At 37.4% G+C, this 18,329-nt stretch overlaps 1 protein-coding gene across 1 annotated transcript in view; it reads right to left on the bottom strand.

Moving 5' to 3' along the window:
• FTO (FTO alpha-ketoglutarate dependent dioxygenase) overlaps nucleotides 1-18,329 on the bottom strand; it is a gene marked incomplete at both ends in the record, with an annotated part of 230,320 nt that overhangs the window by 114,324 nt on the left and 97,667 nt on the right. The window contains 1 exon segment of the mRNA XM_080351785.1: nucleotides 13,775-13,899. Coding sequence (XP_080207911.1) covers nucleotides 13,775-13,899 — 125 coding nt within the window.

Genomic DNA, 18,329 nt, shown 5'->3' with positions numbered 1-18,329 from the left:
CAGGCTTTTGAGCAGGCAAACAAAATTATTTTTCTGTGTTCATCAATTGCACCTCATAATAATGGGTACATTTTAAAAAGCTGCACACTTAAAAACGTAACCTCTTCTGATATTTGACAGTATGTTGCTTTCTTACAGTTTATTTTGTAGGATAAACTAAAAAATGAGTAAAAGCTGAAGGATTCGTATTTTCCATATCAGTCAGCAATTAAGAGTGCATAGAAAAGGTCAGTCAGCATTTTCTTTATTCTAAAGTTCAAAGGGTTTTTGTTGTTGTTTTTTTGTTGGTTGTTTGGGGGTTCTTTCTTTGTTTTGCTTGCTTAGTTCATTTGTTTTCAAACACTGAACACAGACCAAGAGTATTTCCTTTTACAGAAGGACATTGTGGAGAGGGAAAAATCCCTAAATATAGTCCAAGTTCATTAAGCCAAGTATTTGTCTTTTCAAAGTAGTACTTCTGGGTGCATACTTAAACTGAAGGACTAATGACAAGAGGACCTATATTTATGCTAGAAGACAAACATATACTGAAAGTCAATTGCATTGAATTCAGGAAAATTCAAATGTGATTCTATTTTGTTGCAGCTATATTACTTCAAAGAGACTATATTTGCTCTTGAAATTAACTTGTTTAGTGCTTCTGTTGAGCCAAGAAGTAAATACATATCAAGCTTGTACTTTTTAATCATGTAACTTCAATTACACAATAAAATGTGCATAGTATTTGGGTAGTCTAGCAGTCCTGCTCAAAAACTTCTCACCCAAGGTAAATTATGAAATGGCTCTTACACATCGAGAGCAAATAGATGAGAATATTGTCAAATAACAGAAAAATTATTTCACATCAATATGTACTATATAAGAGTACCTGAACAGAGAGAAGCTCTACTGATAACTTGTTTTCATGGGCAAACTGAATAAGCAAATGGTCAACTGCATACAGTGCTCCACTGCTTCCATAGGATTCAACATGCACACAGGTCTTCCCACTACTGGAACTTATTGACAAGCAGAAAATCAAGAAAAAAATTCCTATTACAACAATATTAAAAATTACGTTTTCTTTATACATTTTGAAGCACCAAGCTTCAACAGTGATCTGCACAAACTAGCACCAATTCAATTTCTTTTACATTTACATATATGCACTACGTAATTATTTTTATTGTTAGAAATACATTTGGCTGACGGTGCACTTAATTGGCAAACATATTTCATTTGAGCCTGTGCTCTTTTAAATTACTTATTTTACAAAAGAAGTCTAAATTCTAAAGTCATAAACAACCCCCTTTTCTTCCAAATGTTTTTTGGAATCTAATGACTATCTGGTATTCAGACTATTCTGAAAATCTGTTTTCTTCATGGATTAATGATATAAAAGAAACATGTTAAGCAAGAAAGAACAACATTTTTTTTTAAGTGTGTCCGCCTTCAACAAGCGAGTGGTCTGGATCCAACTCTTAAAGTTGTCCTTTCTCCCATTATTTTACAGCTACTTTAATGCACCTTCCTAAAAATCAAGTTTGCAATACCAAAGAGATCTATTGCTTTCTAAATGCAGCTTTTGCTACTGAAGTTGGTCAAGAGCCAAGAAACAAAGGCACTTCCTTTTGAAGAAGGTTTTCTTATTGAATCCACAAAAATAATTTCTTATACTTAAAAGAAAATTACTTTGGTAACAATCATTTTATGTGCCAAATTAAAAATCATAAAACTTTTCCAATCAGATGCATCTTTCTGCAGTAGCGTCACAATAAAAGTCAGAGATTCCATCATAGGAAAATGTGAAGTATATTTACACCAGGACCCGTGCCCTTATTCTCTTCTCACCTACACTGACTTAAATCCAGAGTAAATCTCTTGAACTCAGAAATATGGCAATGGTGTAAAATCAATCTGAGAGGATAATGACAATGATAATCAAGATACTTCCACATGATTTTAAGCAAAATAAATGTTACATTGTTGCATAATGCACAGCTTCCCTCCAAATAACTAAACAAATGGAAATACAGGATTCTGAGCAGTTGAAACTTACGAGTTTCTTCTTTGAATACAATGAAATGCAATTGTTGACTGCAAAAAGAATGGACCTCTAAAAGATATCACAAAACCTATTCACTGTAAATTCCAGGGGAAGAGCAATAATGCATATACATTAGAGGTGTACTAATACACACTCAACAGCCTTTCTTTCCTCACTTTGCAAACATATAGAAGGCCCAATTAACGAAGTCCGCAATATTTTGAAAAAGTTTTCTTCATTGTATAACAAATGATCAAAAATACCAAACTTAATGAAGACTGTCAAAACAAATGCACAATAGATACTTAAATACATTATCCCTGCTGGTTTTCATTATTGTGTTTGCTCATTTTCTCCCCAATTGAATTCACAACATTTCCTCATTCACAATGGCTCTGTACATTCACATCTGCACAGCGGTTGCCTATGGAAATGCATTAAGTATCAGCTTTCAGGGTCCCTTCTCATGTGCCCTCCCAGCTGTAAATGAGGTTAGGAAACACCACTGTAAACACAGAAGTCCTTTCGAAAGGTAAAAGAGTGGAAGAAAAAAAGCCTCTCAGGAAATTTGATTTGTACTTCGGTTTTGTTCTTAAAGGAACACCCAAAGCTTGACATAATTTCAAACTATTGAAATACAGAATATTAAAAGAACAGACAGCAGAATAAGGCATTTTTATAGTAGTCTTGTATTTTTGCTACAAAGAGCAGAATAAGGTATTATAGTAATGATACAAGTATACTACAAAAATATAAATAGCACTGAATGCTGAGCTCATTGTTCTGAGCAGTGAGTTGCTTTCTTCTTTTTTTTTTTTCTCTTTTTGTAAGAAAAAAACCTGTTTGCAATTCCTTCAGCAAAAAACAGGACACACACACAGATGTCATAAATAATCCAAAATAAACCCATGCTAATTTATTTAATGTGCAACTCCAACACAAATTACTTAGCAGTGAAATTGCACCTCCTCGTATTGTGCATGCAAAATAAAAGCGAACAGCTGTGCTCTTCCAAACCAAGCTATTGCTACAATTAAACCAACAGTCATTTTACAAACCAGCGAGCTATTTCATGTGCGTCTCCAGCACTAATCATCTTTTCTCCACTGCCGCAGCCCAACACAACAGCAGTTATTTATAGAGTTATCTATCTTGCACTTTGCAGATGATGCCTAACATTATGACAACAGTGAAAAGGTCTCCGTACCTGCCTACCTAAAACAAGTTTCTGTAAAGTAATGAATAGAGACAGCTCGGGGACCATCCACCTGCACCGCTTGCCTTCTCCTGCCTGCAATGGGAACCCACCGGGGACCGGCAGAAGGTACTTGTCTGACAGGGCCAGGACAGCCTTTCTCCTCGGTGACAGCCTGGGCCTCGCCTCTTCAACCTGACCCACCATAATTCCTTCACAATGCAGTAGCGAGGCAGCTGACAGTAGCAGCTGCACCTCCTAAGCGAGATGGATGGAATTTTCATAACTAGTTCCCCAAGTTACATTTTACCTTCAAGATAATTTATGAGCTGCTGTGGAGCCTTGAAGAGACAATATGCTTGCCATAAAATTAACTCTAACAGTCTTGTAGGTTATAATTAACACTGGGAGGGTAGCACCAACTGGATGAAACACATGGCATAATTGATGGTGAAACTGGAAATTAAGGAAGCTAACAATATCATTACTGTGCACATCACTTTAGTGAAACCTGCGCTTTCCAGGGGTTAATTACAATCCCCTTCTAACGTACACATTCTGACGGGGAGGGGATGAGTGTCACAGCTAGGAGGAGGCAGGTTTGCTGGCAAGGCCACCTTGCACCTGGACTGATGTATATATTGTTTTTTTTTGCCTGGAAGAGATATACATGTCAAAGCAGCAGCACCAGCACCTGAACATCTGGCAGCAGGCACACTGTAGCTTAGAGATAGATGATTGCTCAAGCCTCATAGAATATTTCATTTTCTCTGTAGCCAGCATACTTAATGGCAAAGAAGCAAAAATCCTCTGTGAGATTTCAGTTAATGGCACACGTTATTAATTTAAACGACTTGAGCAAAGAAAAACATTTTAACTTTATATTGCCATAACTTAGCAGTAAATTAAGATTTTTTTTTTTCCATCAGTGTATTATCATCATGGTTTATTACATTAGTCTTTACAAGCATGCAGAGCAATCCTTTTAGCATCTTACCTGTCAAGGGAATACTGAAGATGCAGTGCTAGTGAGCTAGTTAATCAGAAATAATATTATAAACTGCTGCCATCTTTAAGAATGAGAACATGCAATTCATCTACCTGCATCTAAGACTCTACATTCAAGCCATGACTTAAGGACTTGTTAGTATAATATATTTATTTGAATCTCTCTCAAATTATCTTAATGAAACTTTTTTTTTGTCCCTGGACAAGATATGTGAAAACGTACAGATAAATGATGCAACAGTGTCACCTACAGGCAAGCAAAACAGTTAAAAACCTTCTCCAACGTCACACCCTCGTCCCTCTCAAACCCACTTTCATCCCCACCTTTCCCCTCCTCCAACCTCCCTCTCAATCCCTGACACACACACATCTGGATTTTGGGATTATCCATATGTCCAAATATAAAAAGAAGGGCAAATACCTAAAATGCTTTCAGGACGGCTTAATATTAAATAATCAGACCCTAAGTGCCTTACAATAAACATGCTGTACGGCAAGCAAGTCATCTCCACTGGAGTGGATACATTGATGACTTTGCATCTCCTGAGCACTTGTTCAACTCCACCTTTACTAGGCGGTCAAAAGTAATTCTGATAAGAGTATTTTTCAGAACTCAGAAAGACCACATGCTGACATTACTAAATATGAGAAAATAAAAATGAGAAAATGTCAACTTGCTCAATACAACTAGCAAAAAATTTTAAGACTGTTGTCTAAACTTGTACAAAAATTGCCCTCCATTGTAATTTGGAGGTAGATCTGACTCCAGCAAATCCACAGGCATAACTGATAGATCCATTCAGGTTACCCTTGTAGAAACTGTGGAACACCCTCTTATTAGTAGCTCTTAAAATTCTCAGAACTCTGTTTTCTCAACAGAATCCTCTTCTCTTCTAGTATTCCTGCTTTCCCTTTAATACTTGATAGCTTTTTCTTGGCTTCTCCCATGAACTCCGCATTTTGAGAGGCTGTTTCTCAGTTAATCTTTTTGATACATCTCAAGATACCTTTTTGTTTCAATTATTTCTCTCAATTTCTAATTATATCACTGATGTCCGCTGATGTTCCTTTAACACACTTCTCACCCACGAATCCTATCTGCTCCATCACCAACTCAGGATAGGTAATCTCTAGAATATAGTAATATGGAAATACGATTATTTTGAATTAGCAGTAAGTTGGGGTGTTGCATAACTCCAGAAGTGTTCTCAGTTGGCCAAGCTACTCAAGATAAACTTTTCTTCTACTGCTACTACATATGCTTTAAGTACTGTTCCCACTTGGGGCTGCTGTCATTTACCAAAAGAAGATCAAGACAAATAAAACACCACATGCTATGTAACAGGTTCCCAAGTTCTCCATTTTTACATAACATCTTAAGCATAAGAAATGCCAGCTTCCTTTTTTAGCTATTTTAAACATCAGTTTATAATACAATAATTCCACAGCAATATTACATTAAGAATTGAAAATTCAGATAAAATAAAGAGCACAAATCATACAGCCAAATTAAACTGTTTAAATGCCCCAAAGATCTCATCATCAGCAAAAATAAGCAAGTAAAGCTAATTCTGTCTTCCAGTTTGTCTTAGTTTCTCTGCCTAGTTGAAACATCTCCAGCCCATTCTTTGACCTCCCAGTGGACTGTGTTTCCCTCTCGCCCAATGCAGTTGACATCACCCAGGAATTCGACTCTCAGCAGCACGTGGCTATCTGGGTACGTCACCATAACTTTTAGCACAAGCAAATCGTAGAGCAATGGAACAGATCGACACCCCCTTTTTGCCCACGGTCAGCGCCGATATTCACAGGCTTTATCACTCCCTCACAACCATGGTCTAGACTGTGTAGAGCATTGACAGCATCTTGCTCAGTTACTACATTCATTTAATTTTTGGCTGCTCCGAAAATGCCAGCAAGGGCACCAATTAGTGTCAGCTGTAACAGTTGCTTTATGTGATATACACACCTGCCTACCAGGGCTGGAGAACCAATGCATTTTACATAGGCCATCAAACACAGATACCCAGTGGGAATAATCTTTGGCACTATCTACCTGAACCATATTTGAACCACTGACCTGAAAACAAAAGGCTTTGTATTTCATTACCAATCCCTGGAGCCATCAAGTTCTATATATGTAGAAAAACTTTAATAACATAAGGCTGACAGCATTTAAGACTTAAGTCATGAACTTATGTAAGCATCTGCTCACTCATGCTGCATTCTATGACATGATAAGCACACAATTTGGCTAGGTAAACCCCATATGTTACCCTCTGGTTTTCTGTATTGGTAATATACACAGATTATTTAACCCAGATCCTCCAAATTATCTTTATTTAATTCAGCTTTATGACAGAAAAAGCTGTAACAAAGTGGTAACAACAACAATAAAGTCCTGTTTGGATAAGGCTTCTATTATTTCACAGAAGAGACAATTTCATCTTTGGACTCAATTAATTTTAAATATCTAGTTTTAGATAAAGTTTTTGGTCATACTAAGTTTGTGAGTAGTTTAATGGACATGTTACATACCAAGACATTAGCACATTTTGCTGAAGGCAAAGGAAAGCATGGATTGATATTGCAGAGGAAAGAAACCTCAGCGGATAAAGCAAAATAAACCTATGATAATTTGTCATTCTCTGGACCATCCCTGTTTTCTAACAGCAGGCTTTTAGCTAATATGGGCAGCTACAGAGCGCTTTACAGCACACTGAATTCTCCCAGCTTTGCTCCTTTTCCCCTGCCTCTGGCAGCCACCTTTCTCTCTTACAGGAACAACGCCAGCTGATGCTAATGCTACTTTGTGGTTCAACTAGCTGATGATGTGGCTGACACTTTGTCTCCACAGATTATAAATTTGTCACCTCTGATCTACTCCATCTCCAGTATCCTGTAGCCCAGCAACACAATAATCTCCGTTTCCAGCATTCAGATCTTCCAGTGGTAGCGAGCAAATCATTGTCAAACCACTGGAAAAACAACACGAACTATCTTTCTTGTACTGCAATCATGAAAGCTTACATGAATAAGGAAATGTCACCCGTGATTACTTCAAAAGCCTGTCCAGGTGAAATAAAGTCAAACCTCTAAGAAATTTAGCTAAAAAAGAAAATATTTATCAAATGCATTCTGATAGTGTGGGAAAATTCTTTATCATTTTTTGTTTCAGAAACTTAATTGCACTGTAAATAAGGACTAACTGTGTCAGTTGTCAGTTTTGGCAGTGTCACTGAATAGTTTTTTTGAAAATTCCTTCTAATATAACAAGAAGAAAACATGAAATCAAAAAGGGAAATGTCAAAGAATTTTGATCCAGTAGTTATTCAGGTATGGGATAATGCATTTCTATGGTTTTCCAAAGTGGAGCCCTAAAACAAAATTAAAATGATAAAGTCAACCCTCAGAGTAAACAATTCCTACAAAGCACATAATGAAAGAGCCTGACCCACACAAAAGCCATGCACAGAGCTGAAGTTCCACGACTTTTACTGGACTGCCCTATAATAGCATTTGCATTAAGTCCCTACACCAAAGAACATTTTTTTGCACCATATTTGCTGTGTATATAGTGACATCACAAGGTAAGAAGCAGCATTTTCTGTAAGGAGACACAGCTTGCGAACATAAAGTCTTTTCAAGGGTAAAGGGCCAAGACAGTTTCAAAGGCAATAATAGGGGCGGTTAAACAGCAGCATTTAATCAGGCAGCATTTCCATTGTGCTGGAGAGCACTGGTACCTATTGATCCCCAGCTTGGCTGCTTCAAAGGCTCCTCGAGACAAGAAACACAGGTGAAAGACAGAGGCGGGAAACAGGAAGGGTCAGGAGAAGCAAAAGGAGTCGGGTAATAAGCAACTGGAGCAAAGTCAAAGGTCAGCGAAGGCAGCTGATGCCCGAGCGGGAGACCTGACAACTTCATTGAGTCGCGGCACTTGCTTCGGTCATTCGAAAGCTGCGGGGCTGGTCTGCAGGCTGCCGAAAGCACCTTCCCCATCAACACGCAGTGCTCAGCATCACCCTCTAACTCACAATCTACATCACTTTCTGATAAACAGTTTCAGGCTACATACTGGATGCGGAACAGTTTTATCTTCTTTTAAAGAGCGTACACATGCACACACAAAATATGAATAGCAAAGAATACAAATGTAATTTTCTTTTTCTTATGATTTCCAAAAGGATTAATCAAATTTTTTCTCCATGGCTGTTGCTGACTTGTTGAGTACCCATTCCAGCTGACACGCTTATTGTCCAGAGAGGACAACTGTTACCACTGGAGATCACACCGTGGTACCTATTGAGATCCTTCAGAATCTTAGAAACAGGGATTCTTCAACATGAAAGAAAAAAGTCTGTCATTCTAATGTTACACAAAACCACCACAAAAGTTTTAAACCACCCAAATACTTCCCCTCACTCTCTGCCAGACTTTGATATCTCCACAATCTGTCTGTTAAATCTTTGGAACTCCTGTAGCTCCCATCGCAGAAGTTTCTAAAGTGCTCACTATATTTCATATGTTTATCATCTTGGCAGGCTTGTGAGAGTGTAAAAAAGCTCAGTATTTGTCAACCAGTCTTTTCAATCAGTATTACCACATTTCATTTAAAAATTAGCATTTAGTCAGATCCTGAAAAATACAAAAAGTCTGTGAAAGAAGGAAAATAACTGCTCCAAATTTCCCAAAGTCCTGGCTAACTTCTGTAACAGAAAAGTAGTCCATGGGTTAAGAAAGAAATACATTCCTTCTTTACGTCAACATCACTTTCTCCTACTGAAGCTAAAAAGAGTAAGATCTACCTTAATTATCTTCTTAGATCTGATCTAAAATTCCAAGAGAGGTGTGTGTGTGTATAAAGAATTAACTTCTTATTCAAACCAAAAATTTATCTATATAGAAGTTGTCCTGTTTCTCATTTTACATACTTTTTTAGGATTCCACTCTCATTTTCATCACTGTTCTTATTACAGAACCCAACAGTGTTATGACAGGTTAGGATTCAGTTGCCACACTATGTACTTATAATTCAAATTCCTATATAACTATCCACATAATAAACCAGATTTCACTGCTGAGAGCTAAGACTGTCTCAGTAGTTTGACAAGTGTTCACTGGAGCTAGAAAAAAAAATACCTTTACATCGTTATGTCAAAATTGTGAGATCTTAGAAGGGGTTTGACAAAGGCAAAAAACTAAGGAATTACAGCTCACGTTTGACTTGAAACCTGAAACTTACGTAATTTGCCATGAGTAAGAGGTTCTTTTTTGAAGTGTTGTGCAAAGATGGAAAAATATAACAATTCTAAAAATACAATCATCTGATCTACAAAATGTTATGGGTTGTAGAATGACCGCATAAAATAGGGTTTTTTTCTTTGTGTTATTTCAATGAATCAAGGTTTTAAGCTATTGATTCTTACCAATTATAAACGGCAGAAAAGTGTTAATTGATTATCTCATGAACCAGAAAAATTTTGCCTTTATTGTGGTCCAAATTATTTATTGAATGTTTATTCTGTTTTCACTATGTCAAACTGTCATTACACGATGACTTAGAGACAACTTAAGATTTCAGAATTTGACTAAGCAGCACAACTATGAAAACACAACCATCATAAATAATTTTACATTTCCTGTCAAACTTTCCACTTCATTATGTCTTTCTCCAAAACTTGACATTTACTGCCTGAATTTCCACAAAGAGAAATTGTGCAATTTCACTTAGTGAAACAGCAAAATGGACGTCAGAGTCTATGTCAAAAGAAAATCATTTTAGAGTAATAAAATTTTTGCATAAAGAATACTTATTTTAGTAATGGTTTAACTAACCACTTGTGTTTTCCTAGGAGTTAATAATTTCAATGTAATTAAACACCATCCTTTAAATTTATCTACTGCTGATTTCTTGATGACAAGTTAGTTTGGTAGTAAACGTATCCATATGAAAAATATAGCAAAAGACTACTAGCAATTAAGTGGAGTACGTCACGCAGGCATTGAAGACACTATTATTATAACACGATACAAGTTCTATTATGAGAAATAAAAGATACATTTTTGATTGAACTATACTGTCTAGTTCTCTTGGGCATCTACTGAGCAGGTAAAGTACAACATCTTTTGAAATTCAAGTACTTTCTTTTACCATTTCTTTATGATATAACAACTTTCCTGGTTCTAGTTAAAAAGTAAAATAAAAAAATGTCAATAACATCATCAACAGGCTAAAAATATTAAGGCCTTTTTTGAAAATGAATCAGGTGCAGATATTGAACTGTACTTTTTCATCCTTTGTCTCACTTTTCAAATGATAATTTCTTCCACAGCCACCATTAAATCTTGATCTATTCCAGCTCTCTGTATGGGTCATTGATTCTAGATGTACCATGGTTATTTTTAAATGTTTCTCTTTCGTAGAGAAAGAGAGGGCTGTCTAGAGCCAGATGGGTAACTTCACACTTCATTTATCAAACCCAATGCATTAGACTCCACCCTCTCTTTCCCACTATTGCTGTTAAATTTCCATATAATTTGGTAACAATTTTCATTATCATACAGTGACCCTAAAAAGTCTACCCAGGTTTGCATGGTTAGCCCCAAATCCACAGCTGTTCCCTTTCCCCTCTATTTGTTACAGTAGAATCGAAGGTTCCCCTTGCTTTAGAGAAGCCGAAGAGCGACCTTGTGTAGGCAGAGGTCGAGAAGGGGTCAGTTCAAAGGGCTAGAGCAGCTCTTTAACAGCTATAACAACCTGTCCATCAGACACTATCGTGCAGTATAAACAAATCTGGGACTTTAGAAACTCTGGGCCATTTCTGTTAACACTTAGAGGACATTCATTGAGTCCTACCTGAGGTATTTTGGATCACTACCACTCAACAGCAGAACAACTCAAATCCCTGGAAGACCAGCTCAGACACTTAAGATACTGATGACATCTTCAAGGCAAAAGTATATGAAACGGTGAAGCATAACATAAAGTGCACTACCACATGTTTTGGACTACGGAGCAGGAACAAACACTTAAGGGGTAATTTCAGCTGGTTAACACACAGAATCCACTTAAATAATGCAAGGACGTGCTTTATCCGAGTAGATACATAGCCCTATCAGACCAGTTCAGATGCCTTTCTCTGAGAAAGGCTAAATTTCTACAAGTTGAATTAGTTTGTATTAACAGCTCCCAGTAAGGTTCGTTTTTATTTTAAGCTGTCAATGACACAAATAAAACCCATGAAAGAACAGAATGCCCACAGAACTCTACAAATACCAAGTGCAGAGCAAAGTTTTTGCCAGCTGCCCTCCCTTCACTGACCTAAATTTTCTTGAAGTTGTACTCTGCATAATGTGCTCTCTAATGCACAATGTAAGCTAATTAGAGTCGTCTGTATTTAACTTCCAGAGGAAAAAAATTCTATTATCTAATCTAGCTGATCCCCTGATAGCCTGTTGAAAGTAAAATACTGTAACCTATTGCCTGCCCTTTGACAAGTGCTAATTATTTCCTGTCCAAGCACATTTTTCTCATGTAATTCCAAAGTACACAATAGACTGATCTCTAAAACATGGGCAGCCCTGCTAGTACCACAGCGGACGTTTTATAACTTCCACCGCCGTATGCTTGATGGCTACCCCAGTCAGCGCTTCATTCCAGACATCGAGCCAAAGCTTTGATGAAGCAGAGTGAGGTGTACGGTAACAGACTGTTTATGCAGATCATATGGATGAGACTTCCAGATAGGTCGCTGGGATGGGAAACATCAAATGGAAAGAAGGAGGATTATGGATACTTAATACTCAAAGGACACTTTCTTTCAAAACTTGCAAGGCACAATACTCTTGAAATGTTCTTTCAGGTGCTTGGCTTGAAGGAGGCCTGCACTTTGTCTGCTTGTGCCTCCCCCCACCCCCAACCAAGAACTTCAGCGTTTTCAGAGACGAGAGACTGTCTGCGACAGCAACGCTGCTCCAGCCTCCATCGCAGCGCTAGCAGAGGCCACAGACACTGGAACCCACCGTACTTTTAAATGACCCCTGTTGTCATGATTCTTGATGACTTTGGATATTAGGAAATCATTGTTAAACTAAACAAACACTAAAAAGACACTCCCCTCATCAGAATTGTTCAGCCTTTTCCAGTCTCTAGGAAACTTTCTATTCTGGTTCACAACAAAGATGCACGTGCCCCATGGAGAAGCCTTAAGTGATTTCCTCCTTTTTCAATGTAGCCAAAGCCTTTGCACTATTTAGTAAGCACAGTGATAGAGGGAACAAAACCCCAGAGAGAAATCCCCCAAATTCCTCAAAAAGGAATAAATAAAAACCACATGATAATACAAGACTCACCTTGCTAAGCTCTTTTACACTCTGAGGTCTTAACTAATTAGTATACAAATTAACATTCCATACTCATCACAATGAAGACTTGGAAAACACACCCTCTAATTTGTCTAATACTACTATGTAATAATGTTCAATTTTTATCTAAAGCTTCTAAAATGTTTCAAGTCCACTCACTGTAATTACTGAGAACAACAAAGCCACTGGAGTGTCAGATCCAATATCTACAATGAACTTTTTAAAGTGAACCTCGAAAAGTTCATGAAAATGCTATGAAGTTATACATTAACAAAACACAGGAGAACTCCCTTACCTGGAGCATTTACCACATTTACCAATTAAGTGCTGATTTTGATAACAAAATTTCATTTAAAAATACTTCAGACTACAAACTTATTTAATTGTAAGCACAGAACATCCATACATTAGGTAGAAAATGATTATAGACTCAGAAATTTTATGTCAATACTATATATAAGAAAAAAGATTATTAAATGAGTTTAAATCTACAGCTTTCAGAAACAGACATGACAAAGGTACGTCAACTCATTTAGCAGCTAAAGAAAAGGACACAAGGTGGCATAGAGTGGAAATTCTCTTTTTTGAATTCACATATTTCTGAACAAACTAAAAGCATGATGTGTCTGTAGTTTCTGAAATCCATTCATTTAACTACAATCCAGTATCAAACTTTCTCAAATAAAAACATAAGTGACTTTAAAAAATAGTTAACAACATCACCTGATTTATTACCATGGCAATGAGTTCAGTTGAATAACTCAAGTTAGGCCAATCTCACCCAACACAACCCATTTAACACCAGTAGGACACCATGTGAGGATCATGAAGAGGACAGAGCAGACAGGTATCTATGAGCACACACATTGTCAGCAATATAAGGAAAACCTTAGGGCATGTAAAGTGACATCAGTTCTCAAATATATATGATGCCTATCAAGCCATTATCAATAGACTATGCTATATAAACACAGAACATTCTACCCCAAAAAGTAACTGAGATCAGAAGCGGAAATACTGACTATTCCATTCAAGGAAAAATACTATTTAATCAGTAAAAAATTTGACTTTTTTTTTTTAAGGGTCAACTTGCCCCCTGCCAAGAGAATTTTTGAGGAGTGTAACCGATATATTTGTTTCTAATTTTATTAACTCACTGTTTTTCAAAAATTTCTCACCTTGCTGTCCATTCTTTCCGCAGCCTTTGTCGCTCAGTAAGGACCAGCAAGAAGCAGCTGATGGCTTCCTTCCCTTTTTCCTTGATTTGTTCCTTTTTTCCAACTTCAGAGAGGACCAGGCTTGACTTAAAGGGAAAAAACACATAAAAATTATAACCTAGAAATAGGAAACAATGTGTAAAATTAATAAAAAGCCCATAAGCAAATAAGGACAGTAAATCAATAGCTTTTTTTATTACAGTTCCACTGTTGACAAATCAATACAGTAAATGATGGTTAGAAATGGCCACCATATATTTGGTATTTAATCAATATACATGGCACATAAGGTAAACTTTAAAATCTCATTGCCTTAAGTAACACAACAAGACATTGTGCACCCCAGCTCTTATTTTCTTGAGATGCAATTCTTCTATTTTCTAAATATTTTCTTGTATCAAATCATATTAAATTGTTTCCCTCAATATAGCATTTAGGGGATTCTCCCCTCCCCTTTGAGCCTTTGTGAAGCTACAGAAGAAAATACCTGCTTGTATTTTATCTTCTAAAATTAATTTCTGATGATGTCCCCATGTTCTCTTTATCATGAAGTATTTCAAGTAAGCAAGTAGTAAAAGTCTACCTTTTTAATTTATGGAATAAATTTATGGAATAAATTAAAAATCGCTAATATATATATATATACACACACACGCGTGCCATGGATTTAAACCATCTGTGTAGTAGGATGACGGTCTCTGCAGACCAACAGTTACCAGCCTTCCCAAATGTTCTGTCCAGAGATGATGTAATGTTATCATCCTTCATCCACCCCACAAGCCAACTCCAACCCCCTCAACTCCAGCTTTGCCTTCAATTACTAACTCCCCCACCATTTTCTCCTCTTCTTTGCCCTACGTTTCCCCACTCTGTCAACTCAAGAAAGAAACAGCACATGCTGATGCTCATGCCACGAACACATGTCAACCAGTGCACGTGTGCTGACCTGAGGTGCAGTGGTCCAGCCACAACAGAGATCTGAGGTGGATGCTGCAGGCTTTTCCTTCAGCAAAGATACCATATTCACCTTTCTCACTTTAACCAACCACTGATTATGTTTGCTATTCTAATCTGCAGACTCATGTTCTGAAAACATACCAAAGTATCTAAATGCTTCTGGGAAGGATGGCAGAATGGGCAGAATCCTTGCAGAAACCCAAGGGTTTTTTTTTTTTCCAGAGAAAATGAGGCAAAAAAAATGTTTCTAACCTGAAGCATTGTGGAAGTGAGTTTGAAAATACAACTCAAACACAACCAGGAGGTGCAATTCCTACTCCCAGTGTGGCCTCCCTTATAGAAACAACATGACACAAAGACATGGCATGTTGCCTCCTCCTCAACATCCCATACACTTTACATTATGCCCTGGCCAAACATACACCCACCAAAATTCCCCTGGGGATCCTGCAAGATAAATAGTTGTAACCATCATAAGTTCATGAAAATAGAAAGATCTGTCCCTGATCTGACCGGTTGCTTTTTTTCCCCCCCCACAAGAAAGAACAATATGCAGATTATACACTTCTTCAGCTGAGAAAAGTAGCAGTAACATTACTACTGCTGTGGTGGTTCCAAGAGGCAGGATTCATGGAGACAGGAAATAATTTTATTATGCCAAATGCAAAAAGCATCTTCCTGCCCACCTCCCAGCTCTATCAGTCGGCTTACCAAGAGGCATTACCTCCTCATATGGGACTTACACATCAAAAGAACATTTTCTTGTTAAAAACCCAAAATGTTCAAAACTCTGCCTATACAGATCACATTCTTGACCCTGCTTTGACATTACAAAGCAAACAAAAAGCCAGAGACTATTTTCAGATAAGGATTCCCTGACATGGTTTTTCCTTGCACTGACCTACATCATCTTTACTACAAGCTCTACTATCCGCCAACTTCAACAACTCTGATCTTACAGCCTCCACTTCCAGCAGCTGCATGGTTTAAAGCAGGATTTGACAGAGGACTTCAGCAGGGAGAACACACTTGCATGAGATGAAGAGATGTACATTCTTTAATTGATTAAAATTAACACTCCTTTTCATTCACAATAAATACTAACTTCTACATTTGCCATGCGCAAGACTTGACACAGCACTATACCTAAAGCTTACCTCTGTATTATAGGATGATCAGATGTAGCCTTATAGCTAGGTCACAGTACACCAAGATTTCACTTTCAGAATCTTTATTAATCACAATGGGACAGGGTAATCCACTGGAGATGCTGTAGAAGTCTACTTGTCTTCAAGATCACATAAAGCCCCATGTTTAACGATGCTATGCCTCACAAAGCTGCAAGTACAGTTATTTGCAGGCAAGAAACATCAAGATCCCCTAAATAAGTGATTCCCAAAGCACCATTCATAGAAAACTGATAGTTCCTAAAGAATTTTCAGTTAAAATCTGATGAAAAGATGGTATGATGATACTTTCATCAGTCAGAGAAGATGGGCAACCACTTTTCCAAGGATTCACGATCACATAATGCTTTTGTATGAATTCTGATGGTCTGGCCAAATTGCAACTTAAGTCCTCAGTTCAACTACCTTAAGTCCCCAGGAGCATCACAATCCTGGAAATGGAACATAATTTAACTTTTACTGAGAGAACAATCATATTGTTCCAGCCTTCTGTTAACACCGCGCATTTCTGTGGTGACGGACACAGTTCAAGCCAAACTCATAGTTTAACATGGACATCTTTACTGAGCCCTGCGAGTACATTTGAGTTACCTGGAGAGTGAAATAGTACTATTAAGAAACACCCAACAACAATACATAGCAATTTAACTGATCTACCTGTTTTCTTAGAGTGCTGAGGGCAGTAAGGTTACCCAGAACATGAGTGTATGGCTTGATGTGTAGCTTTTATAGAGGCATTTCTTAAAAATTTGCTATTCTTATAATTTCAATAAAAATCCCAAACTGTAAAAAATAAAGCAGCAATCTGGGTAAAATAATATGATAAAACATGATCCTTTGAATTTTTTTTCCATGTAACTTGTTTTGAGATTTATTTTTAACAAGGTGATTCAATATATACCTTGACTGATAAAGGTCAAGGGTTCAAGAAACTCGGTCAAAGATGTTATCAGCTGGGAAAGCCATTTCCTCACATCAACACTGATAAAAATCCATCAGAAACCCAACTGATACCACCCTGCTCTAAAGGGCAGGAATGGCCTTCTTTTGAACATCACCACAGTTGCACGTCCCATCAAAGAAAATCTGATCTTGTGTCTCAATTCTTTTAATGTTCTTTAATGACAGATAGTTGTCTGCAGAGGCCCCTTTGCCCAATGCTGAGTGAAACCTTCACATTTCTGAGCCGGATTCAACACTGACTTCGTGTTTTTCAGCACACTTGGGACTGTAGGACAGTAGAATAAATAAACAGTGTAACCAGCCCTCCAGCCTGCCTTATCTCATCCTCGTGTTCACAGAGATTCTTGAGGGTGGTAATGTTTACAAATTGTTGAAACTTTCTTTCTTCTGCTTCCTGAGCTGGCAAAAACATATCCTGGACAACCCTAAGCAAGGAGATTACACAAATTGCTTATCACTTGAGGGAAGCAACTTTACTTGTCTTATTGGCCAGTATATCTCTTTAAGAAGGATTGTTAATAGTTTTCAGCAAACCTTCCCCAATTCTCCTTACACATCTATTAATGTATTTAGGGCATTTCCTTGTAAATCCCAAATGGCATGGTCTTAAAGACAAACACGCAACCCACCTCTCAAAAACCCACAAATTTATATATTCATATATATCACAGTTGCCAAGCCAGCCTTCTCTGTTAAAGACAGTATTTAGGAAATTACATCCTTTACCTTCCTCCCGGTACAGCAGCAAAACCAAATCTAGCGCTTTACTCCTATACCAGGCAACAGCTATCAGAGCATCTTCTCTTACTAAGATAAGATTTTAAGAGACTAATATCATATTCTTCTCATTTCCACTAACAAAATATATCAGAGACATGCGATCAAACAGAAACTGTTATAAAAACGGGTTGTACCATTCACCTAGGATACGCACTCAAAACTAGACGCCCTTTATGAGCCTTAACAAAGCTAACCTAGGTATTATAAAAGGATTACAATAATATTTTTTTCCTTACACAGCAGAAGAAACCATATTTCAACATCAATAGGCCACTACCCTGCTTAGCTGTGTGTGTCCTGAGTGAATACCAGGACATGTTTACAAACAAGCAAAAACCCAAACTGGTACATTTTCCTTCCTTCAATGCAGACCTCTGGAGAAGCTAGACTTAAGGTTATGAACATTGTATAGCTGGAGACATGAAGCCTCGTATTCTGTCAAACAAATTAGCTTCAGTCCGAGCTAAAGTGGCACTTGGGACAGTTTGTCTCTTGGCCCCACTTTATTGGGTCAACAAACCAGATTTTTCACTCAGAGTTAAGATTTTATTTACTCACCACCAGTTTAAATAGTATAAGCTTCTATATCTCTACTAACCACATCTACTTAAATTCAGCAGTCATCTCTT

This window comes from Nesoenas mayeri (assembly GCF_963082525.1).
Source record: "Nesoenas mayeri genome assembly, chromosome: 12".
Lineage (NCBI taxonomy): Eukaryota > Metazoa > Chordata > Aves > Columbiformes > Columbidae > Nesoenas > Nesoenas mayeri.
This window is presented reverse-complemented; position numbering and strand designations above follow the sequence as displayed.